General features: G+C 37.3%; 1 protein-coding gene across 2 annotated transcripts; it reads left to right on the top strand.

The window, feature by feature from the left end:
• RLIM (ring finger protein, LIM domain interacting) lies at positions 1 to 26,810 on the top strand. Of its 2 annotated transcripts, XM_029930852.1 has the most exons (5): positions 1 to 221; positions 1,886 to 1,949; positions 17,006 to 17,198; positions 18,485 to 18,568; positions 19,842 to 26,810. In XM_029930852.1, the coding sequence occupies exons 3-5, from the start codon at positions 17,030 to 17,032 to the stop codon at positions 21,449 to 21,451; spliced, it is 1,863 nt and encodes a 620-aa protein (XP_029786712.1). In that variant the 5' UTR covers positions 1 to 221; positions 1,886 to 1,949; positions 17,006 to 17,029; the 3' UTR covers positions 21,452 to 26,810. The 2 variants fall into 2 exon arrangements, with proteins under 2 accessions (XP_029786712.1, XP_029786713.1); XM_029930853.1 differs by lacking the exon at positions 1,886 to 1,949.
• The last annotated feature ends 490 nt before the right edge of the window (positions 26,811 to 27,300 follow it).

Genomic DNA, 27,300 nt, shown 5'->3' with positions numbered 1-27,300 from the left:
TGTTGTGGGCAGTCGTTTCCTGCCGCTGCTTGGTAACAATGGGGAAGATAATGGCTGCCTGAGCAACGTCTCCGAGCAGGCGCTGGGCTAGAGGCGGGTCTCAACCAGCGACTCATCGGAGGCGGGCTTGAGAGCAGGGGCAGGGCGCGCAGGAACCTAGGCGGCGGCGGCGGTGGCGGCAGCGGCCTAACCGACAGAGTCGGACCCGACACTAAAACCGAGTAAGTGAAGCCTTGGGAGACCTCTTGAGAAATGGATGGAGTGCTAGAGGAAGACAGCAGAGCCGCGGCTGCCGCGGTCTCTCAAAATGGTCTGAGTGTCGTGCAGTGGCGGACGCTCAGCGCCGCCTCCGGACCCCAGGCGCTGATTGCTACAGGGGGCTCCGTGGCGTAGTCGCCGCTGCCATTTTAGTTGGGTGTATAGTCACAGTCTCTTGAAGGGGAAGGAGGTGGGTAGTACTTCCTCTCCGTGGCGGTGCAAGCTAAAGCAAGGGCCCTCCACCGGTCTTAAGACTTTGAGGGAGGCGATTTATGAGTGTTGGCCTCCGGCATGAGAATCTTAGATCATCTTGGGTTTTTTTTCTCTTGGTTCTCTGGAGGCTTCCCTCGCCTCCCTACCCCTCTTGTATATGGCGGGCTTGCGCTTGGGAAAAGGGAAAATAACAGGCTGCTCTAACTAACTCAAATGCTGGGAATTCTTGGGCTTTTAGATTTCCCAGGATTTGCAAAACCCCATTTTGAGCCCTTCTGCTGGGCACTAACAATTAGGCGCCCCCTGGGGCCGGGATGACATCTTCCTTTAGGATCTGGGGCAACAACTATGGTTTACTCCCTTACTCGACTAACCCTAGCATATCCTTTGCCACATATCACTGCAAGGATCCCCCGAAAAGGCAGGGAAAAGCCGTTGCGTGTTTGTGGTTTTTCCCTGGGTAAGGGTGGGAATTTGGCCTAATGATTTTCAACTTAATTTCCGTTCAATCCCGGCAACAACCCAACCCCTCCCCACTGAAAAAGAAAAGCCTAAGGGTCTTGGCTTCTGCGGGCGGTACCTGCCACGTACGCCATAGCTTTAGTAACTAGTATTAACCGGTTGGGCTTCTGCTTCCTGAATACTCAGTCCCTTTTTCCCTTATGCTGATTAATTTCAAGATGGAGGAGACAGCCACGTTCCTTCCCTAGACAGTTTCCCCATACTTATTCCACAGGTTAGTCCGGGAATCTGAGGCCTAGCAATCTTGTTGCTTAGGTCATTATTTTCGTTTGGGGGCAAGAGGAAGCGTTTATATCAGGTTGTCATCCACAATTTGCAAGGTCCCACAGTAATTTTTTTGCTGCAAATAAGGAGCCCGCGTTTCCTGAATCAGAATTAACCGCAGTCGCTTTGAATGATTGAAGGGAGGAAAAAATAAACGTACTACTAGTCGTTTCTAAAGTACTCAGGAAGACCAATCCACATACTTTTTAAACTGATTTTACTAGACTGTTACACTGAAAAAATTTCATTCTTTAGCCTAAATGTCCTGATGATCTTTCATATTTTAGTTCCTGCCTTAGGCTCCTCTAATGTGCCAGATAAGTACTTGAAAATAACCATCGAATTCTGAAAATATTACTGGTCTGATAAGGAAAGGCCTATTTTAAGCAAGCTTATATTAAAAGGTAGATTGGCTTTCAGCCTTTAAATGAAATCTTCTATCTGACACAAGATTACTGGTTTCCTCCGACCTTCTCAATCTCCCCAAATATCCTAATAGTAATAATAAATTAGTTGGGTTATGGGGTGTGTAACTTAAAATATATAGGATGTTTTTTTAGGATGTGTCTATTTCAAAGAAAATGTCTATCTTATGAAAGGAAGAATAATGGATTCTTTTTTTTTCTAGAGCAGAGAGTGAAGAAAACTAAAATCCAGTTTATTGTATTACAATACTATGTCATAACAGTCAGGTAATTTATTTTTTGTTGCGTCTCCTGCTGATCTATGTGTAGAATGCATGTTTAAAAATATTTATTCTGTTTTTCAGGCCCTGTAATTGAATGGGGTCATTTGACATATGTTTATTGGTGCTGGGCATTCTTCATGATGAAAATGGGTATTTTTCACTGGGAATTCAAAGGGTAGTGTGTCTGAGTAGCTAGAACTCACTAGTATGTTGTCTGAATTTTCTTCTTTTAAAATAATGTCTGAAGTTTACCAATACCTATATAGAACAGAAAGAACAAAGTAGAAATTTGCTGCTTTACATCATTGTTGGAATGGGATAGGTCTAAATAAATAGTGTTTAAGTGTTCATTGAATAAGTAAATGAAAAATCAATTGAGTATCTTACAGGAATATGATCTTACATTTTTTGGTGTGGTGTTCAATTTTCCCTTCAAAATCCAAAAAGTCATAATTGGTATATGATACTCTGATATTAATTCCTTTCATTATCATCATTGTTAAGGTAACCACATAATTTATTATTAGCCAGGTTGCTTTTAAGAGCAAAAGGGACATTATTAATAATTATGCCTGAACAACAGGTGCAAACCTGGATTGCCTTAGGGAAACTGGGATGGAGTTAGCTTAAATTCATGACTAATTTGTATTGACTGCTTATGTGCTGTGTCCTGTGCTTTTACATGCATGACTTTCTAATTCTCATAGCAAAGCCTTGTGAGGATATTAACTATTTTACAGAGGTAATCAAGACTCAAAAGAGGTTAAGCAATTTATCCTCAATTAAATAGCTAATAAATGGTAGAGCCCCCATTTTAACCCAAGTCTCTCTGAACCTGAAGTCACTAAACTTTTATGCCTCTAGACTTAAATTGCTCTCTAATTAAACTGGAGATGGAAAGAAAATGAAAGGTTGTAATAAAAGAAATCTATAGGTTATGTCGTATCAAAAACTTTTATTCCCACTTAAAGGGAATCTGCTTTATGAAGCAGGTGAGACTTTTAGCAATTACCTCCTCCCCTTTTTTATGTCCTGGTTCCTGTTTCGGCTATCACTGCTTGTGATACAATTTGATAACACTTAATTTAAAATCAGAAATTGTTTTAAGAAATAGCTTAATGCGGGGCGCCTGGGTGGCTCAGTCAGTTAAGCATCTGGCTTCGGCTCAGGTCATGATCTCACTGTTCATGGGTTCGAGCCCTGCGTCTGGCTCTGTGCTGACAGTTAGCTCAGAGCCTGGAGCCTGCTTCAGATTCTTTGTCTCCCTCTCTCTCTGACCCTCCCCTGCTCACACTGTCTCTCTGTGTCTCTCAAAAATAAATAAAAGACCAAAAAAAAAAAAAAGAAATAGCTTAATGAAATGATATCTAGAAACATTAGGCTGATTGGATATATTCTTTCACGTTAGTGAAGATGTTAGGAGGCCTTAATACAGTAGGTCAAATGGGACATCTGCATCTGTGGAATTCTAATGTATATATTACTTTTTCCATAGACCTAGTAACTTGTGAAATAGAGCAAATCACTCACCAGCCTCTTGTCCATTGATTTACTATAGAGTGGATAACAAATTAGAAAGCGAAAAGTCCCCTCTCAACTCCAGACCTATGAGGTACTAGAATTTTGGGCCACTGCATAGGACATGTTGTTCTTTTGTGAGTTTACTTCCTTACCACCTCTGTAACACAAAGATTTCCAAAACCTTATGGCCCATCAACTTCAAAAAAGTATCAGTTTATATAATCCCTTGGCATTTTGATAACCAGTGTAAAAAGGCAATAATCCTTAATGTCTATTTTTTCCTTCATTATTTTTTCCCAACCTTGGGAATTTCCTAGATAATCAAGTTTATTTTTTCTATCGAGATTTTTTAAAATACGAAAATACTAGCAGTTTTGAACAATTTAGGAATATATTTATGAACTTGTGGTTTTGTTTCTGGAATATATAGTTAATCTTTTGTTGAGGATTTTCTGACCCAAGATTTATGAGACAAATATCTAAAGATGGTTTGTGGTGTGTATATTTATTTATGCACCTTTTGCAGTAATTTCATGACTTGAGGTTGGGCTGCCATTATAACATCTGCATGGTAATGAACATGATACTTTATGGGGAGGGGAAGGAGATATTTGTGTCCAATGTTTTTAACTTTATTAATGAAAAATGGTCTCTTTCCTCTCGCTTTCTACTTAATTAAAAGCTGTAGGGAGAAGTTAATTCTTAATTACAATTTTCATTTTCTTCTTGACCAAAGTTCCCATTAGTGTCAGTTACATCTAAGGTGACTGACTATATTAATTTATCCAAGCTGGAACAGTTTTGAAAGTGAAAGAAGGCCATATTAATAATTACTATGGGACAAGAGGTGTAGATTGCTACTCTTCTGGATAAACTGGGGATATATGGTCAATATGGTCATTGTTTCTATGTCAGAACACTGGTTCAGGAAGCACAGTTTTCAGCATGTTTGGTTGTATAACACAAAAATTGTTTTCCTCAAATGATATAACAGTCATTTGTGTGCATAATATTTTTTTTGGTCAAAGGATGTTAATTTTAAAAACTTGCTTTACTTTTTAAAAGTTAGAGGGCACCTGTGTGGCTCAGTCGGTTAAGCCTCTGAATTCAGCTCAGGTCATGATCTTGGGGTTCATGGGTTCGGGCCCCATGTCGAGCTCTGTGCTCATAACTTGGAGCCTGGAGTCTCTTCAGATTCTATGTCTCCCTCTCTCTCTGCCCCTCTCCGACTCATGCTCTCCCATGCTCCCCCTTTCTCTCTCAAAAATAAACAAACATTTAAAACAAAAAAAGTTAGATGGTGGGGTGCCTGGGTGGCTCAGTCGGGTAAGTGGCTGACTTCGGCTCAGGGCCTAATCTCACAGTTCATGAGTTCGAGCCCTGCGTCTGGCTCTGTGCTGACAGCTCAGAGCCTGCTTCAGTTTCTGTGTCTCCTTCTCTTTCTGTCTCTCAAGTAAATAAACATTTAAAAAAAAAATGTTAAGTTGGATGGAAAACTCATGTTCTTAAAGGTAGTATCTTAAAGGTAGTTCTTAAAGATAGTTATCAGTTATCACCAAAATTGTCAGTAGTCAATGATTTTACATTACATTTTTTATGAACGCATAAACATTTTGGGTTTCTGAGTCATTTTTTGACTTGTTGGAGATAATGAGAAGGCAGAATTGAGTTTTTTGTGGATAAGACCAAATTCTGATTTAGTGACAACTCAATAACATGGAATGGGTAATCGAAGATTAAATTTACTGTCTAAAGTTCTTGAGTGAATAGAAATGTCATCATAATGGTTTATTTTTTTAAATAACTTGTTCCCGTGAACTGGCAGCATTTGGTTTGCTCTCTGTCCTCTGATTTGTTGATATTAATACTCTTTCAAATTGAACTGTTTTAGAGGGTTGTAATAGAACTGTTTGTGAGCTGCATGTCAGTAGACTTCCTGCCAAGAGATTTAGGCCCATGAGGGACACTTCTGAATCCTTTTTCTGCTGTCCTTTTCAAGTGATAAAGATAGAAGAATATAAATGAGGCTAAAGTAACATTACCATGCAGATGCTATTTTGTGATCTTATATTGCTATAATAGTATCAACAGTGGTAGAGGCTTTGGTAGCATCCTCTGATAGGCTAGTATTGGTAATAATCAACAAGTTGTGTGGATGATGACAGGTATTATGCATTGGGTAAAGGCAGTGAAACATCAATCCTGTCATTTTTTAAGGAGGGGTGCTTTAAATTTCTGTTGAAAAAAGGTAAGATGGTCACAAAAAGGAGATAGAAGTGCCTGAGTGAAATGGTAGGGAGAAAAGCACAGGGTTTTAGGCTGATAGCCTATTTACTCATGTTGTTTCTTAAGCCTTATTTTTCTGACTTATTACTGTAATGTGACCTTGGTTATGCTTTATTCATAGTCACAGATTCATAGAACTGGAAGGTACTTTATGGATAGTTTTAATCTAGTGCTCTTAATATTGTTGAAGATCCTGAGGCACAAGAGATTAAGTGAAATGGCCAAATTTACATAGCTGGTTAATATTATAGCTGAGACTAGAACCTACTGTCTCCTACTTTCTACTTTTCACAGAACTGAATTCCACCCTTCCACTGATAGAATAAAAAAGCTCTCTAACTGTTTATGGTCTTTTGTCTGTTACAACTGCTGTAAAATTTTAAATTCTGTATATGTAGAATTCTCAACGCTTTTGGTGACTACTTATACAATAGTACTTTAAAAAATTTTTTATGTTTTTTATTCATTTTTGATTGACACAGAGAGACAGCGTGAGCCAGGGAGGGTCAGAGAGAGGGGGAGGCACAGAATCGGAAGCAGGCTCCAGGCTCTGAGCTGTCAGCACAGAGCCCGACGTGGAGCTCGAACCCACAAACCATGAGATCGTGACCTGAGCTGAAGTCAGACACTGAACTGATTGAGCCACCCAGGTGCCCCTACAATAGTACTTTATATCTATCCTGACCTCAAATTCAGTGGTTCTTTGTGATTTGACTTTTTTTTTTTAACTGCATTAAATTTTTTTTTTGATGATGGTATTATTGAACTGTTTTCTTTATTGACAAGGATTGTATGTCATTAATTTTTATTTATTCTTTGAGGTTCTTAATGAAGCTCTGTTGCAAACAGAATGATGCTTGTTCTTTTTCCGTATGACACATTTTTATGTTGATACTATGATTTTTTTTTTTAATTGGCATGTTCTGCTTAAAACACTATTGAGTCTGGAGCTTGTATGAACACACATTTGTTCAAGATGCTCTGGTAGTTAGTTGTTATTAGGATACCTTGATTACTCCCTTCCACTGTACCTTTTTGTTTTTAAGAAGAGATTATATCTTACAAACTTAATAGACGTATCTTGGCTTCTTTTGAAATTGATATTCATATAAGCATTTGAATTTCAGAATTCAGTTTTGTAAAGTCTTTTGTTTCACAGTATATTTTTGGTGCCTTAAGTCTCCTTCATTGGGTACTGTGATGCAGTATGTCTGTTGAGTATAATATGTGTGTATTTAGCACCAGGAGTGACCCATTAATACAAACAATATGTTTTAAGTGACTTTTCACCCTAACATAACAAAATTACATTTTTTAAAGATTGGAGAACAGAAATTAGGAGAATTAAATGAAGAACTTTTAATAGTGGTCAGAAACAGTGATTTGCATAACTTGTATTAATATATAAGAAATGGAGATCATTAAGCAGTGCTTTAAAATTCTCAAGGTGAGGGGCACCTTGGTGGCTCAGTCGGTTAAGCATCTGGCTTCGGCTCAGGTCATGATCTCGCAGTTCGTGGGTTTGAGCCCCGCGTCGGGCCCTGTGCTGACAGCTAGCTCAGAGCCTGGAGCCTGCTTCAGATTCTGTTATCTCCCTCTCTCTCTGACCCTCCCCTGCTTGCATTGTCTCTCTCTGTCTCTCAAAATAAATAAATAAAATTCTCAAGGTTAATAAAATCTGTCTTAAATTCCCTAATTACAGAATAAACCTCAGGTTTGGTTTTCTTTCTGGCTTTTCCTTCCTGGAATTGCATCTACCTGATACAGTCAAACATTAATTGACCAAACAAGTAGTTTTTGAAATGACTGGGCAAAATTTCTAATTTGGCTGCTCATTTCTAGGAATGGATTTGGATATATTGGCACACAATACTCTGATAGAAATAAGGTTAACAAAATATGCTATTTTTTGTTTTTAAAACAAAGTACTAAAAGTTGACTTATTTAAAAATAAGTCCTACTTGGTTCATGCTGCTTATAAAAGATGCTTTGTTGCTTTGGAAGTTTTCATACCAAGGGTGAACATGGTATAAAAAGCTCATAGTGAGACTAAATACTTTAGACATGCCTGTTGGGATTGAAGGAATGTGTTTTAAAGTATATAGTTTTGCGATATTATTGGGATTCAGTTGATGTAGTGGAAACTTGACTGGATTTGGAATTAGGAGACCTGGATTTAATTACTGGTTCCTTCCACTTAACCAGTCACGTGGAATTTGGTAAATCACTTTCTCACTCTATGCTTGTTATCTGTAGACTAGAGGTGATTATTCCTACTTCATAGGATTGTTGTGAGGATTAAATGAAATGTAAGTGAAAGGGCTGTGTCAATATATGGTGGTGGGTATTGCTTATAATAAGGGAAAGACCTAAGTAATTTAACAATTACATATTTGTGCTCTTAAATTGTTTTATTGGTAAGCTTTTCATAGAAATATTTAAGTTTGAAAGTGGCTGATGCTAATCATATACTTAGTCCAAAATTTCTGACTTATGCACATAAATATTATAACTGAGAGTAAGATAAATAGATTTAAGAATCTCTCTTTTATGATGATAGAAGGAGCCCAGGAGTGAGGGAGGATTCTTCTTTCCCTTACTAGTTAAACTGTAAGTGTACCACAGTGTTCACCAGAGTAGAATCTAGAGACTCATTTTGGCAACATAATTCTTTATTAAAATTTGACACCAAAATGGAGAGAGATCTGTAATTGATCATTTGAATTGTGGTGTCTGGAATCTTTGGTGTGCTTTAACCATTAAAATGTTCATTTTCACCCACCAGTGGTGATGTTACATCTACTAGGGTCTGAACTTGTGATTTAGAAAGACCAGGCTCATAGGTAGGTGTGTGTGTGTGTGTGTGTGTGTGTGTGTGTGTGTGTGTAAGATTATTTTACAAGGCATTTAAGAGCTAATATTCAGGATTTCCTTTTTTCTCCAGAATGTAATTACCTCTAGTCCAGGGGAACTCTGCAGATGTAACAGTCATATCTCACCCATTAAATGTCCCTAAAGGGTAGAGGTGTCTTGTCAGTGCTGAAATCTCTTGACCCCCATGCCTAGCCTAAGGGAAATGCAGAGTAAGTCAGAAAGAAGGCAAAAGTAGGGAAGGAAGTTAGATTTTTCTCTCCCTTTCCCCTTAATCAACTATAAGAAACACACTATTTCTTCAGTGGAAACCTATACCTTAGCAAAAACATTGTTTAATGAAGCCTTGCTCACAGTTTTGAAATAAAAATAAGTGTGTTGCAGGGGACATCATGTGGGAAAATGACTTCCCTTGGTTTTCTCTGGGGTATGTATGAGAGGAGGGAAGGCAAGAGCAGGATGTGATTATGGAAGAAAGAGTAATTTGGATGGTCATGTGTTGCTTTGTGAGTGTGTCCCATTGTTAAAGTGTTGAATTTAAAGATAAAATTAAACCAAGATAAAAATTCTTATGTGGAATAAACTAACCTCTCAGCTCAATAGGCAAGAGCTGTTTAGGATTCAACAGTCCCTAAAATCACAGTGTCCGTAGGGTTTTGAATAGAGTTACAGTGTTTTGTCTTTAGTTTCCATGTAGGAAATGATAGAAATTCTAAAAGGTTAGGAATGAAATCTTGAAGATGGTGAGCATAGGAAAGAATTCTCTATTCCATGTGTATTGGTAGAATATTAACATTGCTATTTTATTTTAGAAAACCATAAAGAGAATGTATACATAGTGGCCATATAGAGCACAAACAATATATTGCGAACACTTTGAAATTCTTCGCATATGCGGGATTTCTCTATCTTACAAGCAAATTCTTTTAAATTGCACTGTCCAGCCACTAAGCACATGTGGCCACCTGACACTCGAAATGTCACTGGTGTAACTGTGTAACTGAACTTTTAATTTTCTTTAATTTTAACCAAGTTAAATTAAAACTGGAGCAGCGCAAAATATTTTCTCATTAAACACAACTTTGTTGTTTTGGTAGGACTGCATTTTCCTTTAACCATTAAAAATTTAGTATCCAGCTTGAGATGTGCTGTGAATGCAAAATACCAGATTTCAAACACTTGGTATTAACAAAAAAAGAATGTAAAACATCTCATTAGTTTTTTGTAGTGATAACGTGTGGAAATGATATTTTGGTTATGTTGGGCACGTAAGATTACTAAGAATATTTCAAAAATATAAAAGAACGTGAAAGGCATGAAGTGCCACTCCAGTGGCACAAACACTGCAGCGATGGATGAAAATATTGCTAGCTGAGATAGTAATAGTTTCTTAGGAGGTAAGATTTCATTGAACCTTAAAGGGTGAGTGAAATGGGGAGAGACTAAGAAGCGGCTGAGGGAACAGTGTTAGTGGAAGTGTGAAGGTAGTAAAGTACAAGGTGTGTTGAAGGGCAAGGGACGGAGCACCTTACGTGGATTGGTCTTATCAAAGTGTTTTAACAAAATTGTGGCAGTGGAATACATAGCTTAATAGAACCCTAGGCCCAGAATAGGAAACTAAGAGACTTCCCCATCCTTATTGACGTTAGTCCAAAGGGTCTTTTGAAGTCAGTCTGTTCAAACTCCTACCTAGTAAGCAATTTCCTCTTAATATCCAGACTCTGCTTGAATATTTTGAGAAAATGGGTAGTTTGCTTGCTTCAAGAGGCTGGTTGCATCTCCACTTTAGAACAGTTTAATTGTTAGACCATTGTATCAAAAGAAAGAAATATCTGCTCTCATATTTCTTCAACTGTTTCCCCTAGTTTCATTCTGTGGTTCTGATCCCTTTATGTTTTAACTCTATAAATATTTGAAAATGTGAATCATGCCCATTTTAGTTTTGTCTTCATGCTAGACTTCTCCAGGTAATTCAGCCATTTCCTTTATAGTGTTCCCTGTCTTGTCATCTTGGTCACTCTAGATCTGAACAACAGGTTGCTGTTGGTCTGTTCCCACTTTTATTTGAACACTGTGGTCTATGAACGCGGTATGAGACTGTATTATGTTTCTTAGCCAGGTCAAACAGGCTTTTTATCGAGCTTTTAGTTAATAAAAAGCTCGAGGTCTTCTTCATGTGAACTGCTCTTTTCACATACGTAGGTTTCCTCCCTTTTCTCTTCATATGGATTATTTTAGTTTGATAATCCTTTATAAAGTGTTCAGGGTAGCACATTTACCATCACTTTTGGTGACTTCAGCTCATCCTCACAAGCCACTGAGAATTGAAAATATTACTTATCATATACATACATCTTCATTACTGACTCCCAACACTGAATTGCTTAGATTTAGTGAGCATGTCTTCAACATGGTTCTTTTTTAAATGCTAAAGACAGGATTCTTTTCAGGTCAACATTGCTCTGTAACCTTTGAATGTGGTATTCGACAGCTCTGAATCTGTTAAACTGTTGTCACTAAGCTCTTTGCTTCTCAGACTGTGATTCTAGGATCTGCAGCATCAGTACTTGGAGACTTATTTAAAATGCAGCTTCCCAGGCTCCACCCCAGATCCACTGAATCAGAATCTGTATTTTAACAGGACTTTCAGGTGATCTGTTTCTATGTTGAAGTTTGAAAAGTGCTGATCTAGCCTACATTTCTCTATGATGATAAATAAGGATGTAAAACCTCCTCAGACTGTACAGAAATCAAGCTAGACTAGTCAGCAGTATAATTCTGACATTCCTGTTAAAGAGATTCTCAGCCCTAACTGTTCAATAGAATTACCTGTGGAATTTTTAAAATACTGCTATCTAGTCAACCCCAGAGAAACCTTCCCAGGCGATTCTAATGTGCAAGCCAGGGTTGAGAACCATCCCTATGTAAAGCAAATACGGTTAATTTGGCAGTGAACCCCACTGCTGGTAAACATCTTTTTTCTTCTCTGTGTTTGCAGTGTATCTGATAGTCTATTGCAGAATTTCCTTCTAGGTTCATTGTCAGATTTTGCTGTGCTACAGTTTAGTCACTTTATTTGAAGATTAGATCATTTATAAATGTAGTGTTTTTAGCATCTCGCTAATTCTCTGTGATTCCTCAGAGATTATCATTAAAAGCTTTGCAGTTTGGACTCTTGATTCTCTTTTTGAGAAGTTGTTTTGCCACTACTTCTGGTTGGAAGGTGGTTCTCCTTGTTGAATAAAATAGGAACAAAACAGAAATTGAGTGCCTCTACCTTCCACTCTCTGTTTATATACCAATTCTCCCACCCATTCCATACAAGACCCCTTTCTTGTTTGAGATTCCGTCTTTCAAAGCCATTTAAAAAATCTTCCATATTTTTGCAAGTTCCATATGGGCTTTAACCTTCCAGATGTAGCTCTTAAGACTTTGTGACATTCTTATAATGGTCCTTGGTATGTGAGTTTTCTATTATCTTTGGTTCAGATACCTCAAATGTCAGAACTCATCAGACATTTTTGTCTTTGAAGATTTATGTTTTAAAAGCCTTTCAACCCTACTGAGTTGTACTTTCTTATAAATTATTTTTAGAACTATTTACTGATCCTTCACAAGTGGGCTTTCTTTGTCCTAACTTTCATGTTAACTTTCTAAATATTAGGTGCTTGAGAACATTAACAAATGTCACCGGTGGTTTTCCTTGGTTTGAAGAGTTATAGCTGAAGTTTCTTTTTCCTTTGTGCTTTCCTGTATTTTTTAAAGTTAGCTGCTTACTATTGGCAATACCAAATTGCATTCCTTAGCTACATCTGGAAAATTTTGGCTTCCTTTTGTTTGTTTGTTTGTTTGTTTGTTTCATTGCCTGGCCTATATAACTTTAAGCTGTTGATTTGCAGTCTTAAAGTTTAAAATTTAAAAAACCAGACAGGTAGAGAAGCTTCTTTTTTTGAAATTATAATCTGAAAGAGAGTTTGTTTTTATTTTTCTCTTTAGTATTGAATTGTGAACATCCAGAGATTCCTGTGTGTTGTATTTAGGATTAAATCTTAGTACTGATATAAATTACCTCTACGACAAGTCAGATTTCCATATTTTTGTGGAATTGGAATTAACTTTTTTATATTTTCAGTGTGAACTTAAAGGTCAATCTGGTGTTGGAAGGAAAAAAGAGGATGATTTTTTTGTTTGGAGTCTTATTTTAGATTGCTTGCTACTGTTTTTCATTAGAGTAGTTAATTGAAAGTGGTAGAAAAACCAGGTAGTAATGTGTTTTTTTGGGTTTGATCAAAAAGCAAAATTGAGCATATTTCATAGTTATTTATATAAAAAGAGAGAAGCCCATATTTCCACAGTTTTTCTTGGTAAAACTCAAAATGTAATGATAATAATGGAGTAGTGTTTTTTAATATAGGTCTGATCATGAGAAGAGTGGCGTTCTTGTTTGAATGGACATTTTGCTTAATCAGGGCTAAACATATTACTTATATCAATTATTTGCAGATGTTCATCTAGTGTTACTGACTTGAAATGAGGTTTTCCTTAGTTGATTTTTGAAAATGTCTTTTTATACACACAGGTACAAGAAAACCTAGGAGATACTTTAGGCTCAATTCCAGACTAACAAAACAAAGCAAATACCACAGTAAACCAAGTCAAATGAATTTTTTGGTTTCCCAGTGCATGTAAAGGTTATATTTACACTGTAGTCTGTTAAGTGTGCAATAAATAGCATTATGTCTAAAAAATAATGTGCATACCTTAATTTCAATATGCTTTGTTGCTTAAAAATGTTAACCATCATCTGAGCTTTTCAGTGAGTCGTAATCTTTTTGCTTATAGAGAGAGTCTTGCCTCCTTGATGTTGCTGTAGCTTCTACATCAGCATTTGCTGCTTCACCTTGCAGTTTTATGTTAGGAAGATGACTTCTTTCGTTAAACCTCATGAACCACCTTTCAGACTTTTCTCTAGCAGCTTCCTTACCTCTCTCAGCCTTCATAGAATTAAAAAGTGCTAGTGCCTTGGTCTTGATTAGTCTTTGGCTCGAGGGAATATTGCGACTGGTTTGATCTACCCAGACCACTAAAACTTTCTCCATACCAGCAATAAGGCTGTTAACCTTTATCACTCATGCATTCACTGGAATAGCACTTTTAATTTCCTTTGAGAACTTTTGCATCCACAGTTTGGCTGTTTGCACAAGAGGCCTGCCTAACTTTTGCCTTATCGTGGCTTTTGAGATGTCTTCCTCACTAAGTTTAATCATTTCTAGCTTTTGATTTAAATTGAGAGATGTGTGATTCTTCCTTATATTGGTATACTTAGAGGCCATTGTAGGGATAAATTAATTGGCCTAATTTCAATATTAATTGAATATCGGGGAATAGGGAAACCCAGGGCAAGGGGGAGAGTGGGGAACAGGTGGTTGGTGGAGCAGTCAGAACACACACATTTATCCCCATTTACTTTGCCATCTTACATGGGTATGGTGCATGGCACCCCAAAACAGTTACAACATGAAAGATCACAGATCACCCACCGTAACAAATGTAATAATGATGAAAAATATCGCAAGAATCACCTAAATGTGAGACAGACATGAACTGAGTAATGCTACTAGAAAAAAAATAGCACCAATAGACTTGCTCCATGCAGGATTGCCACAAACCTTTCAATTTATTAAAAAACAAAACAGTATCTGTGAAGTTCAATAAAACATGGTATGCCTATATTGCTATCTAATCAGTCCATACGCATATAATTTTAATGAAGCATATTTATACCTTAGAGAAGGCATTTATAGAATTCATTTGATATTTACTGTGTAGCATATCATTACACAGCAGAATTTTCACTTTCAGTTGAAGGTAATGCGGAAGCTCCTCAGATGCACAGTTAAAGGGATTTTGAAATAAGGAACTTTTCTTTGTACTTGCAATGAGGTCCAAAAATTGCTTCCAGAATTGTAATTTGTGCTCAGAAAATAAATCTGTTACAAATTTGTAGGGGAATGGAACTGTTGTTTCTTTTATAGTGTAAGAAGTGCATTAAGCAGCTTGATATTGTGATTCCTCTGTTGGTTGTTGAAATTATCTTACTGCACTATAAGTTTTGCATATAAGTGCTGTTCTACCTTGTAATTTTATGTTGACTTTATTAAGAAACATTAGGAAGTCTACAGCAAAAGCTAATTTCTCAAGCCATTCATTGTTTGGTAATAGTGATTGAAGGTGGTTCTTCTTACTCAGAAAAAAGTTCAGTCTTGGACTTGCATACAACGAATCACACTAAAATTTTTACCAAGGCTAAGCCATCAAATTAACAAGGAGTAGAGCAAGTTTAGATACTCACTTTCTGTTTATGACAAAAATTCAGAGAATTGTTGATGCTTAAATCCACAATAATGAAGTTCACCAGTAACAATACTGGTTCAGTAATACGTTAGATTCACATAGTTTCTACAAACCACCTGCCAATGAATAATATAACGAATAACCATAGACTTTAAACACCTTACATTTTCACAAGATTTATAAATTTGTCCAACTTGGCCTTTAGCTGCTCTACACATATATTTACCATCATTTCAGTTGTAACACATTTTAGCAGATTTCACTTCAAGCTGTGCTCAATCAGTGTTTTTTCAACTTTTTTGAAATAGTTGGTTCCAGGGTGGCACTGTTGGCTAAGACTCTGACTCTTGATCACAGCTCAGGTCATGATCTCATGAGTTAATGAGTTTGGGCCTTACATCAGGCTATGTGTTGATGGTATGAAGCCTGCTTGGGATTCTGTCTCTCCTCTCTGCCCCTCCCCTGTTGGTGTGCGCTCGTGTGCGCGCGCTCTCTCTCTCTCTCTCTCTCTCTCTCTCTCTCTCTCTCTCTCTCTCTCACTCTCTCTCTCTCTCTCTCTCTCAAAATAAACTTGAAAAAAATAGGATCACCTTTATTTGCTCCATGCAGACTATTCATAGAGGTTACTCCTGTAGTTACTTCAAACTTATTGAGTAATCAACACTTGACTCCTTAAATAAACAACTGAATAGCATCAGTTACATTTGTCGACTCATCAAGAGCCAAGAAAAATCACTCAGAATCATTTGCTGTCTCATTTTTTGATTGATTATGATGTATCCTAGTATCCTTGAATTTTTGAGCAGCTACTCTCACCAAAAAGCTAATCATCTTGCAGCACTTGGGTGGCTCAGTAGGTTACATGTCCAACTTTGGCTCAGGTCATGATCTCATGGTCCATGAGTGAGCCCCACATCGGGCTCTGTGCTGACAGCTCAGAGCCTGGACCCTGCTTCAGATTTTGTGTCTCTCTCTCTCTCTCTCTCTGCCCCTCCCCCACTCACACTCGGTCCCCCTCCTCTCTCTCTCTCTCTCAAAAATAAACATTAAAAAATAAACAAACAGGTTTATTTTCTCTGGACACATTTCTTTAGCTTCTGCAATGAGGCACAGTTTAATTAACTCACCATTATAAACAGCTTTTCTTGCTTTAGCTAACAAGCCACTTGGAAACTTATTTTGGTTGGACTAATTTTTTATTCTGGTGAGAAAATATTTTGTGATGAGATAGTTCTTTTTAAATTTTCCAATTTTTCAGACTGTAGCTTTTCTGTGAATTGGGACTATGATGGATGTTTAGTCTGATAGTATGTATGACTGTGTATTTTATTTTGGCACAGTTAAATAGTGCCATTGGATAATAAAATCAGTCTTTTCCATCTCACAACAAAATAATCCATACTTCACTATGCCTTTGAGGGTGACTTTCAAAGTGCTCTTTTACTTCATTTAATATGATAAATATGCACTGGTAATTTTTTAAAATGTCACAGTTATGGTGATATGGCACTCAAAATGCTATCAGGTTACATCAGTGCAGTTTATAAGGTACAGAACATCACCAGTGCAAAGCGGTGAGAGTGCCACATCCAGTCTCTCATCTGTACTTGGCTCTGCCATTATAGAACAAAAGCAGCCACAAACAATATGTAAATGAATGCATATGACTGTATTCCAACAAAACTTGATGAACACTGAAATTTGAATTGCGTGTACTTTTCATGTATCACAAAACATTATCTCCCTTTTGTAAAAGCAACCTTTGAAAATGTAAAAAAACAAAAATCATTCTTCAATCTCAAGGAAAAAAATAGGCAGCAGGGCTGATTTTCATACTTTGCTTACTCCTGACCTACTTTTTTTCTGGTATAACAGTACTTTTTGGGAGTTTCTCTTTGATGAAATTTTATTCATATGATGTCTGAAAATTCACATCTTGACCTACATTCTGGATTTTCACATAATTAAGTGTTCTGCAGAACACATGGTAACTTTTGTTTTCAAGATTGATCTCCTTTCTCCTTTTAGATAATTTTCCACTTGTTCATCAAGATGGAAAGCTCAGATTCTAACGATAAAGGAAGTGGTGATCAGTCTGCAGCACAGCGCAGAAGTCAGATGGACCGATTGGATCGGGAAGAAGCTTTCTATCAATTTGTAAATAACCTGAGTGAAGAAGATTATAGACTTATGAGGGATAACAATTTGCTAGGCACCCCAGGTATGCGATGTGTGAAGATTTCTGGTCTTTTAAAATAACTTGTTTCAAAAATCTGTTTCTGCAGACCGTATGAAATATGAGTTTAATACAGGGGATACAGAATGACATTTATTACTGTACTTCTTGCCTGATTTCTGTTCACTTATATTTGGAATTATCTTCTATCACATCTTTTAGTTATGAATTATATTATGAGTTTATAGAAAGCTGGAAAGACTTGAAAAGAGTAAAACTGAAAAATATTTTGTTTTTAGTTACCTTTATTTAACTTACAAGACATAAATCTGAGTGTGGAAGAGCTAAAGGGAATGTTAATTCCTAGGACAGACTTCCTTTTTTGTCATGTCTGATTCCCAGATTATACTCTAATCATAATCCTCCAAAGCTGGCCTTGGGTAAAATTGTTAATTCAGAACTTCGTGCTTGGTTATTCTCTTTTGCCCAACTAGGTCCCATTCGATCCTAATTAAAATTCATTATCTTCAGTCCTCCTCAAGCAGGGGAGGGGCAGAGAAAGAGGGAGACAGAATCCGAAGCAGGTTCCAGGCTCCGAGCTGTCAGCACAGAGCCCAATGTGGGGCTCGAACTCACGAACTATGAGATCATGACCTAAGCTGAAGTCGGACGCTTAACTGACTGAGCCACCCAGGCGCCCCTCTATTTTTCTAACCTTTGAGTTGTTTAAATTTTAAAAGGTAAGGTGTTAGTTAGCATGACTCTTATGAGAAGGAATGCATTTTGAACCAACAGTACCAGACTTGAATCAGAATGCCTAACTTGGTATTCTGACCCTGCCATTCATTGATATATCAGTCTCTCACTTAGTCTCAGTTTCCTTGTTTTATTTATTTACTTATTTATTTGCTTGTTTAAAAAATGTTTCTTAATGTTTATTTTTGAGAGAGAGTGAGTATGAGTGGGGGAGGGCAAAGAGAGAGAGGGAGACACAGAATTTGAAGCAGGCTCCAGGCCCTGCGTTGTCAGCACAGAGCCTGACATGGGGCTCGAACTCATAAACTGCAAGCTCATGACCTGAGCCTAAGTTGGACGCTCAGCCAACTGAGCCACCCAGGTGCTCCTCAGTTTCCTTGTTTTAAAATGCAGATAATAATGTCTACTTCCCAGAATTACAGTTTTAACGAATGAGCTGTTATATGCCAAAGCATTTAGTAAATTGGAAAGCAACTTGTTTAAGTTGTAATGTCATGCTCCAATACCCAGGTTCCTACTCCTTGGTGTTTGTCTCCATTTTTGTAATTTGGCAAACATTTTTAAACTGTTTTCAGGTGAAAGTACTGAGGAAGAGTTGCTGAGAAGACTACAGCAAATTAAAGAGGGTCCACCACCACAAAACTCAGATGAAAATAGAGGTATATTTTGCTTTGGAGGGTGGGTAGAGGATGAAATAGATAAGAAACTATAGTAAATATCAGCCAGAGATTACCCAGAAATGGCACAAATTAATTTAGTGCTAAGTAAACTTAATAAAAAGAGAACTGGCATTTTCTTGATATTTGGTGAGAATGTCAACATGGCTTCTTTTCTGCTTCACCTTTGGGTTTATATTAATTGAAACATAGGGAGAAATGGCTTGTTTAAATGTGATATTTTTTTCTTGATTTTTCACCTGCATTGAAATTTCTTCCTTATAAAAGTGAGTTCTCCACCAGCAGAAAGAAATGGCTGTATTCTCTAACCTGGTAGCTCTCAACTCAGTAATTCCCACCCCTCCCCCCAGGGGACATTGGCACTATCTGGAGACATTTTTTGGTTGTTGTCACAGCTGGGGCTTTCCTACTAGTAGCTAGTGGGTGGAGGCCAGGGATGCTGCTAAACATCCTGACATCCTAAAATTCACAACAGCACAGCCCCCAGAACAAAGAATCATCTGGCTCAAAATGGAAATAGTGCCAGTGTTGAGAAATCCTGCTTTTATGTTTTAAGTAGGATTGTAGAGAATTTGGCTATCTAACATTAGAGGCTATGATAATAGTTTGGTTCTTGAGCATGCCATTATATGTACAGTGCTAGGTTCAGAATGTTCATTTGTTCTCATCTCCAGTTTCATGTTCATTTAAAATCTGGGTGATATGAAGAAGTACTCAATACTTTTAAAGCAGTAAGCCCTGTTTATATTTTTGTAGTGGCTACAGCAGTCTTGTGTTTTAAAAGACCTCTAGTATCCACAGCATTTAAGTCAAGATCCTAAAGGAAATATTGTAAACTAATGAAAATTTGACAAAAATGTACTTTGAACTAAAATACTAGCCCTGTACGTTAACTGGCCTTTGTCTTGTTTGATTGCATTAGTGTTTTGACAGTGGACTGAAAAAATGTTGTCTTCTGACAGTCTACAGTAGTGTGCTTGGCTCTATATATGAAGTATTGAAAATGGACTTCCTACAGATCCCGTTTAAAAAAGTTCTCTAAATTTCTCTAGGATTAACTTGCTCTTTCAAAATGGAATTAAAACATTCCTGCCTTTACTTTGCAAATTTGTAGAGCTTGCAAAAATCTGTAAATGTGACATCTGTTGGGAATCTTTGTTCTTTTTTTTCTAACGCAGAGTTTCAGAGCAATATTATATGATTGTCCTAATTTTAGTAGTTCCTTTTTCTCCTCCCCTCCCTTTTTTAAAAACAGGTGGAGACTCTTCAGATGATGTGTCTAATGGTGACTCTATAATAGACTGGCTTAACTCTGTCAGACAAACTGGAAATACAACAAGAAGTGGGCAAAGAGGAAACCAGTCTTGGAGAGCAGTGAGCCGGACTAATCCAAACAGTGGTGATTTCAGATTCAGTTTAGAGATCAATGTTAACCGTAATAATGGGAGCCAAAATCCAGAGAATGAAAATGAGCCATCTGCAAGACGTTCTGGTGGAGAAAATACAGACAACAACAGCCAAAGGCAAGTGGAAAATCCACGATCTGAATCAACATCAGCAAGGCCTTCCAGATCAGAACGAAATTCAACTGAAGCGTTAACGGGAGAAATCGCACCTACCAGAGGTCAGAGAAGGGCAAGAAGCAGGAGCCCAGACCATCGGAGAACCCGAGCTAGAGCTGAACGAAGTAGGTCACCTCTGCATCCTATGACTGAAATTCCACGAAGATATCATCATACTATCTCATCTCAGACTTTTGAGCATCCTTTGGTAAATGAGACTGAGGGAAGTTCTAGAACCCGACAACATGTGACCTTGAGACAGCAAATAAGTGGAGCTGACTTGCTAAGTAGAGGTCTTTTTGCAGCTTCAGGCAGAAACGCCTCACAAGGAGCAGGTTCTTCAGACACAACCAGCAATGGTGAATCTGCAGGACCAGGACAGAGACCTCCAACCATAGTCCTTGATCTTCAAGTAAGAAGAGTTCGTCCTGGAGAGTATCGGCAGAGAGATAGCATAGCTAGCAGAACTCGGTCAAGGTCTCAGACGCCAAACAACACCGTCACTTATGAAAGTGAACGAGGAGGTTTTAGGCGTACATTTTCACGTTCCGAACGAGCAGGTGTGAGAACCTATGTCAGTACCATCAGAATTCCGATTCGTAGAATTTTAAATACTGGTTTAAGTGAGACTACATCTGTTGCAATTCAGACCATGTTAAGGCAGATAATGACAGGTTTTGGTGAGTTAAGCTACTTTATGTATAGTGATAGTGATTCAGAGCCTAGTGGCTCAGTCTCGAGTCGAAATGTGGAAAGGGTAGAGTCACGGAATGGAAGAGGGGTTTCTGGTGGTAGTAGCAGTTCTGGTTCCAGTTCCAGTTCCAGTTCCAGTTCCAGTTCCAGTTCCAGTTCCAGTCCGAGTTCCAGTTCTAGTGGTGAAAGTTCAGAGTCTAGCTCGGAGGTATTTGAAGGCAGTAATGAAGGAAGCTCATCATCAGGCTCATCAGGTACCAGGCGAGAGGGTCGACACAGAGCCCCAGTAACATTTGATGAAAGTGGCTCTTTGCCCTTCCTTAGTCTGGCTCAGTTTTTCCTCTTAAATGAGGATGATGATGACCAACCTAGAGGACTCACCAAAGAACAGATTGACAACTTGGCAATGAGAAGTTTTGGTGAAAACGATGCATTAAAAACCTGTAGTGTTTGCATTACAGAATATACAGAAGGCAACAAACTTCGTAAACTACCTTGTTCCCATGAGTACCATGTCCACTGCATCGATCGCTGGTTATCTGAGAATTCTACTTGTCCTATTTGTCGCAGAGCAGTCTTAGCTTCTGGTAACAGAGAAAGTGTTGTGTAATTAAGGTCTGAACTCTCAGCTGTGTAGCTGGTATAGTGATGGGCAAACAGGAATCACTTGCTTTATGCCCACCTTTTGAGTGGTGCTTAAAAGTAAAAGTAGCAAACCTGAATTGAATCATTGCTTTCTGAATGCATCATTGTCCTTTTTCCAATTTCTGTTCCAGAATAAAAGGAAATATTTAAAAAGCAACATTTAAGGACATAAAAGGTCTAATTTCAGTACCAGTAATTGCTATTACTAATGATTCATCATCTATGTTTATCAGTTTCTCCTGTGTTATCTTAAAAGATCTGCCTTAGCAATGGCTTTTTATCCATTTCTCGTTGATCTTTAATGTTTCCCACGCCATAGGAGAGAGGGGCAAAGGAAATTCCCAGTTTAGACTTAAGTTACAGTACATGTTTCATAAGTGATTGCTTAAAGCTATGCCATTCCCAGTTCTTAGTGGCACAAATTCAGCTACGTGCTGAATGTCATTTGTTCACCTTTCAGATGAGGTGATATTGGATGTCAGTGTAAATAACACTAAGGTTAGGATCTTCTAAGTATATAACTGTCTCCTAAGCCCATCACTGTGGCACACTGTAGAGTGAACTTATAGTTTAATTGAGATATTTATCTTGTGGAAATATTAAAAAAAAAGCCTATGCTTGTGTAAGTGAAAAAACCACATTCATTTGTTTAAAAATGTAAAGCTATTTTGTAGAGGCTCAGTACTTTTCCAATGCACTGTTGTATTAATGCATTAAAAATTGTAAAGTACCATGCTTAGAAATGAAAAAACTGCTTTTTGTGAGCCATCATAGTTAAAAAAAAACACACACCAAAGTACAAAGCTGCTTTGTAAGTGTGTAGATGTCAAGAGCAGAACGTATCTATGGTATTTACTGTATGTGAACAGCTACTGTGACATGCAGAGGAAAGGGCGGAGTGTAGAATTGAGCTGCATTGAAGATACCAATTGAAATTTCCTACTTTAACTTGGATTTAGGCAGGAAATGAAAGGAGAAGTAAAGAAAACTGGTCTGAGGAATTTAAAAGTTTTATGAAGACAATAACTGTACAGATGTGAACTGGTTTCACATGGAGAGATCCTTGACACAGTATTCTAACTGAGCTGATGAAATAGATTTAAATTTTTGGTAGAGTTTTGGTTTAAAGCAAACAAACCACTACCACCTAGCACAAGTTACATTGATGTGTCTAGAAGTCTGCTCCTCAAAAAAAGAAAAGGTGGAGGAAAGAGACTATAAACCACGTTTAGCATAAGAATTAAAATTGGTACAGAGGTATGTACTAATAGGAAAGTTTCCAATTTGGATTACTTTTGAGATTTGTCGTTTAAGGAACCGAGCCACACTTGTTAATATTTTATTACTATCTAACACACACTTCAACATCTCACATTTAAAGACCAATTGAAAATTCAGGTATTTTTGCCCTTTGTTGAAAGTTGAGTTATTTGAAATTCAAAGCTTTCATTGTGCTGCCCTCATTTAAAGATGAGGCTGCCAACTCACAATCAATGGCACATGCATTTTTGTGTTGTTTCCTTAGTAATAAGATTAGGTTTGTGAAAAACCCCATTACTCTTGCTGAGTTTCTCTTTTGAGGCCAGTTAGGGTTAGGATTAGTCTGACTGAAGGGTTTGTTTGTTTATCTGGAAAGAGATAGTGGACCCAAAGAGGAATTGAACACATCCTTGGTCTTTAAAGTGACAACTACCCACACATAGTCAGATACTCTACAAAATAAGTCTGCTTCGAGAATTATCTGGCTACTTTAACTTATCAACTTAGCTGTAAAGGTTATTTCAAAGCTCATTCTTTTATATTTTCCTCTGGCTTTCAATCCTACCTACGTATCAAGGAAATTAACTTGTAAATATGGTATGTACTGCTCTTGCAAGGAAATAATGTCCAAACAAAGCTTCACTTATTTTTTTTAATATAAGCAGATTTCACTGTTTATGGCGCTTATGTAATACATTTTATCTTTTTAAAAAAATTGTCCATGTAAAAGTTAGGATTCCTTTATACTTGTGAGCCTCCTTGTCTCCTTTCCTAAGGGTATAATCTACGGTTTTCAGATCTGCAGGATAGTCCTAACTGGCTAAAAGCAAACCCATTTTCCTCTTGGTGTGAAATGTCCCATTATAAGGGTGTTTCTTTTAAAAGAGTTTAAAAACAACTGCAGCACACTCTAAGCATAAAAGAAAGTTATTGACAACAGGTACCTCCCTTACCTCCCAAGATGTATTACTCATTTGTGAAGTATTAAAGTAAGAGGTAACTCATGCAGAATGCTGGTTGTGAATGTAGATATTGAAGCTATTCATAAACACTGGAAATAGGATTTTAAGTTTTTAGCCTTCAGTAGAATGCACATATTGGACATGTGCATGTGGACGCCTTTTTCAATAGCACTCATTTCCATTGGATTGTGTAGAATGAATACAAATATTTTAGTGAAATTTGCTACTTTTTTTTTACAAGGTCCATGACTATACTTATTAGTGTTGTGGACCTTGGAAGACAAGGTCATTTGTAGATGTCCAATGTACAATGGAGAACAAGAGTCTTTTTTCCCCACCAGCATCCGAAACACCTATTCTCTTGAGAGAGCATTTTCTTGCTAAAGACTTTACATTTCATTTTGTATCTTTGCACTTTTTATTATATACAGGTTCTGTGTTGAAGACCTAGTTTGAACTTCATGCAGTAATAGGAACAAGAAAAAACAATGTTGGGAAATAACGTTGTTCAGAGCATAGGGGAGAATACTAAAAACTGAGTTTCCTTGTGTATTTCAGATATTTTTAAAAATTCACTTACTGGTCTGGTATGAAGTGTTTGAGGTGTTATGTTAACTCCAAGCAGCTGACAAGGTTGAGATTTATTAATACTAAAAACAAAATTGAGCAAGTTAGGTTTTGAAGTGTGCAGACTTTATAGCAACAGTAGAAGATGAGCCATGTTGTTAATTTGGAATATTTGCTCTAAAAAGAACACATTAGTTATACCTCATTGGTGTTAATGGTTAATGGAGGTGGGGATTGAGAGAAGTGTTCACATTAGTGTTGGGAGTATAAAAATTAATCAATTGTACAGTTAACAAAAAAAGTTTAGTACCAGGATTGTGTGTGTGTGTATATGTGTGTGTGTATGCGCACACGCACAATCTCTATAAACATGATTGTTGAGCTTTTCCAGACTTAAAGATTAGGAAACTGCTTAGCTTTAAGTGTTACCTCAAGTAATTTTTTTTCTTTGGGAAAACAAGTCCTTTCTGTGCCAAGTGTTCTCTCTTAGTGTCAGTGTCTCAGATTGTATTTATGAAGGGTTATCACTTAATATGCTCTTTTTATTTAACCACCTGCTTCCCAAGCGTCTAGGATGTAAAATGGGTCAGGCATCAGTCATGACTTTCAGTCATTTCCCAAAATACCCATACAATAGGGAGGTTAATGTTGCAAAATGCGTCTTAAACAGCCATTTTTACAGCTCGCTAGAATACAGTGGCACCTTGTGGTAGTTGTTGATACTTTCCTTCTTAAAATGGAGGATATTCTCCTCCACCCCTTTTTATTCTCCTTTGTTCTTTTGTGAAGAAAAAATATTTGTAATCTGCCTTGAATTTTTAAGTTTTACTTTACTGGCTTCCCTATCAAATGTATGGTCAATATTAAGTACATAGAAGCCACATTTGCAGGGCACTTTTTTCTTTTATTGTCTTATGAGACTGTGCTTATTGCTACTTTCTAAAGTATTCTGTACCTTAGTGATGCAAGAGATGGATAAGGCACATATGAAAGTGTCAGGCGTCTTTTTCCCCTTAAGTATAGTATAATTCTTCATTATGTTTCATCAGTAACAGTTGTAATTCATTCAGTTAATTAGTAAATTTTACACTTTTGAAAAACATTTGAAGATGTTAATCAACAAAAATAACATGCTTCATTTGGAAAGTTAAAAGTGCAAGGTCCAAGGAACGAGTGTTTCACTTATTTCTAAATTGGATTTTTAATCAGCAACTAAGAAACAGGTCTGAGTTAAGTACTTGCCCTTTAAAGTTTTTGGCATCTTGAAATTGAGTTCTTAACTGGAACACTTCTAAAATACTGGAATATTCCCAACAGGTGAGCAGTCTCACTTGCTTTAATAACTCCATTTTGTACTTAAAATGACAGCATAGGATACAGCTGGTCCTCAAGTGTTGGCCCTCTCAAGGGATAACAACAGTCTGGATCAGTTTCATGATGATTTCCATGTCTTTATAGGTGTTTTAATTCAAATTTGAAGCAAATGAACACACTCTCCAACACTCTCAAATACAATTACAGTGAGCTATTTGGTTTTGATTAGGATTTGTTTACTACTAAAGACCCATAAGCTGCTTTATAGTCACTTGGATTGAACAATACCTTAAATACATGCAATGAAAGTTAACCCCACCATACCACTGTGCCTAGTAATTTCTGGGTTCCTCTCAGTTCTTCATCTTGCAGATTTATTCCAATACCAACATATGGTTGAACCAGGTGCCCAGCCTTAAACTATTTAGTGGCCCTCTGCTAACATTCTTTTAACTGATTAATTTGTATGTGTTTGAACCGTCAGATGTTTGGATTTTACCTCTTATTAGCTCCATTTGTCGCTGGTGCTGCTTTTAAAGATATAGGGCCGTGTGATCAGGTATCAGGTTGAGTAGGTACGCAGTTGGCCTGGTTATGTATCTGTGCCTGTTTTATCTTCTCCCATGAATAGCTGCTTTGGTATAGATGTTTACTTGGGTTCATATATAAAGAACTAACTGGGCAGCAATCTTAGAAAGTTTTCTGAAGCCAAAAGAACCTGAAGGGATTTGGAGGGGGAATAGTAACAAAAGCTGCCTTTATGTCTTTGAACATGAAGCACATAAATGTATGTTCTGTAAAGAATAAAGTGATTGTTATACCAGGGCTTCCTGACCTCTGGGAGAGACTTTCAAAAAAGCAGAAAGGAGCACAAAGTGAAGTGAATTTGGTTGGCTTGCTTTATTTGGTTTCTCGGTTTTTTTCAATTTAAATCTGAACGTAACACCTGTCTCCAATATCTATCCAGAAGACTCCTGGTTGGGAAGCCCTGTATCAAATTTTTTTGAGAATGTACCAAGTTTCCTTTTTTTTTTTTGTACAGTGCTTTACACCTGCTAAAAATTAACTTGTTTAATGCAAAACAAGACCTTGAAAGGTCAGTCCTATTAAAGCTGGTTTGATTATTAATAGTTATCTTTTAGGAAGAAGCTTTTTCCCTATGTAAGATGTCATACTGCAGATTTAAAATATAGACTATCAATAAAATGCATGAAGTGATCATTTGTGCTTGATCATCTCTTGGGTTTTTCTTTAAAAAGGGGAATCTGATAAATCTGATAAAGGTTTCATTATACAAAACCAATGTCAAATAGACTTGATTTTTAGAATCAAGTGAAATCCTAGCACAATTTTGATTTTGATTTTCCTCACTCCTATGAGTTTGAATAGATACTGGTTTATGGGACATGAGTTCCATTTTATGTTGCGTAGTTTGACTTTATCCTTTATCTTCAAGTGGAAAAATAAAAGATTAAAGTATATTCTGATAGAAGAATCCTGAAAAGATTTATGTAAATAAGACATTTTAAGTAGATGCATTTTTGCTGCTTCTTGTATTCTCACCATCGCCCTGCCTACTCTCTTGCTTGACCTCTATAAATACAAAAACCCATGTAGTTGTGCACATGTGCTCATGTGGCTTTTGTTTTCCATTCCTATCTCCAGCCGCTTACACATGTTGCTTAAGACACTAAGATGTCACATCCTTGTT

Source organism: Suricata suricatta, chromosome X (assembly GCF_006229205.1).
Source record: "Suricata suricatta isolate VVHF042 chromosome X, meerkat_22Aug2017_6uvM2_HiC, whole genome shotgun sequence".
Taxonomy (NCBI): Eukaryota; Metazoa; Chordata; class Mammalia; order Carnivora; family Herpestidae; genus Suricata; species Suricata suricatta.
Note: the sequence above shows the minus strand (reverse complement) of the source record. Positions and strands in the feature narration are given on the sequence as shown.

Coding starts and splice junctions, on each gene's coding strand:
- RLIM (XM_029930853.1), top strand. CDS start 17,030: ATGGAAAGCTCAGATTCTAACGATAAAGGAAGTGGTGATCAGTCTGCA. Junction 17,199..18,484: donor CAATTTGCTAGGCACCCCAG/GTATGCGATGTG, acceptor AACTGTTTTCAG/GTGAAAGTACTGAGGAAGAG. Junction 18,569..19,841: donor AAACTCAGATGAAAATAGAG/GTATATTTTGCT, acceptor TTTTAAAAACAG/GTGGAGACTCTTCAGATGAT.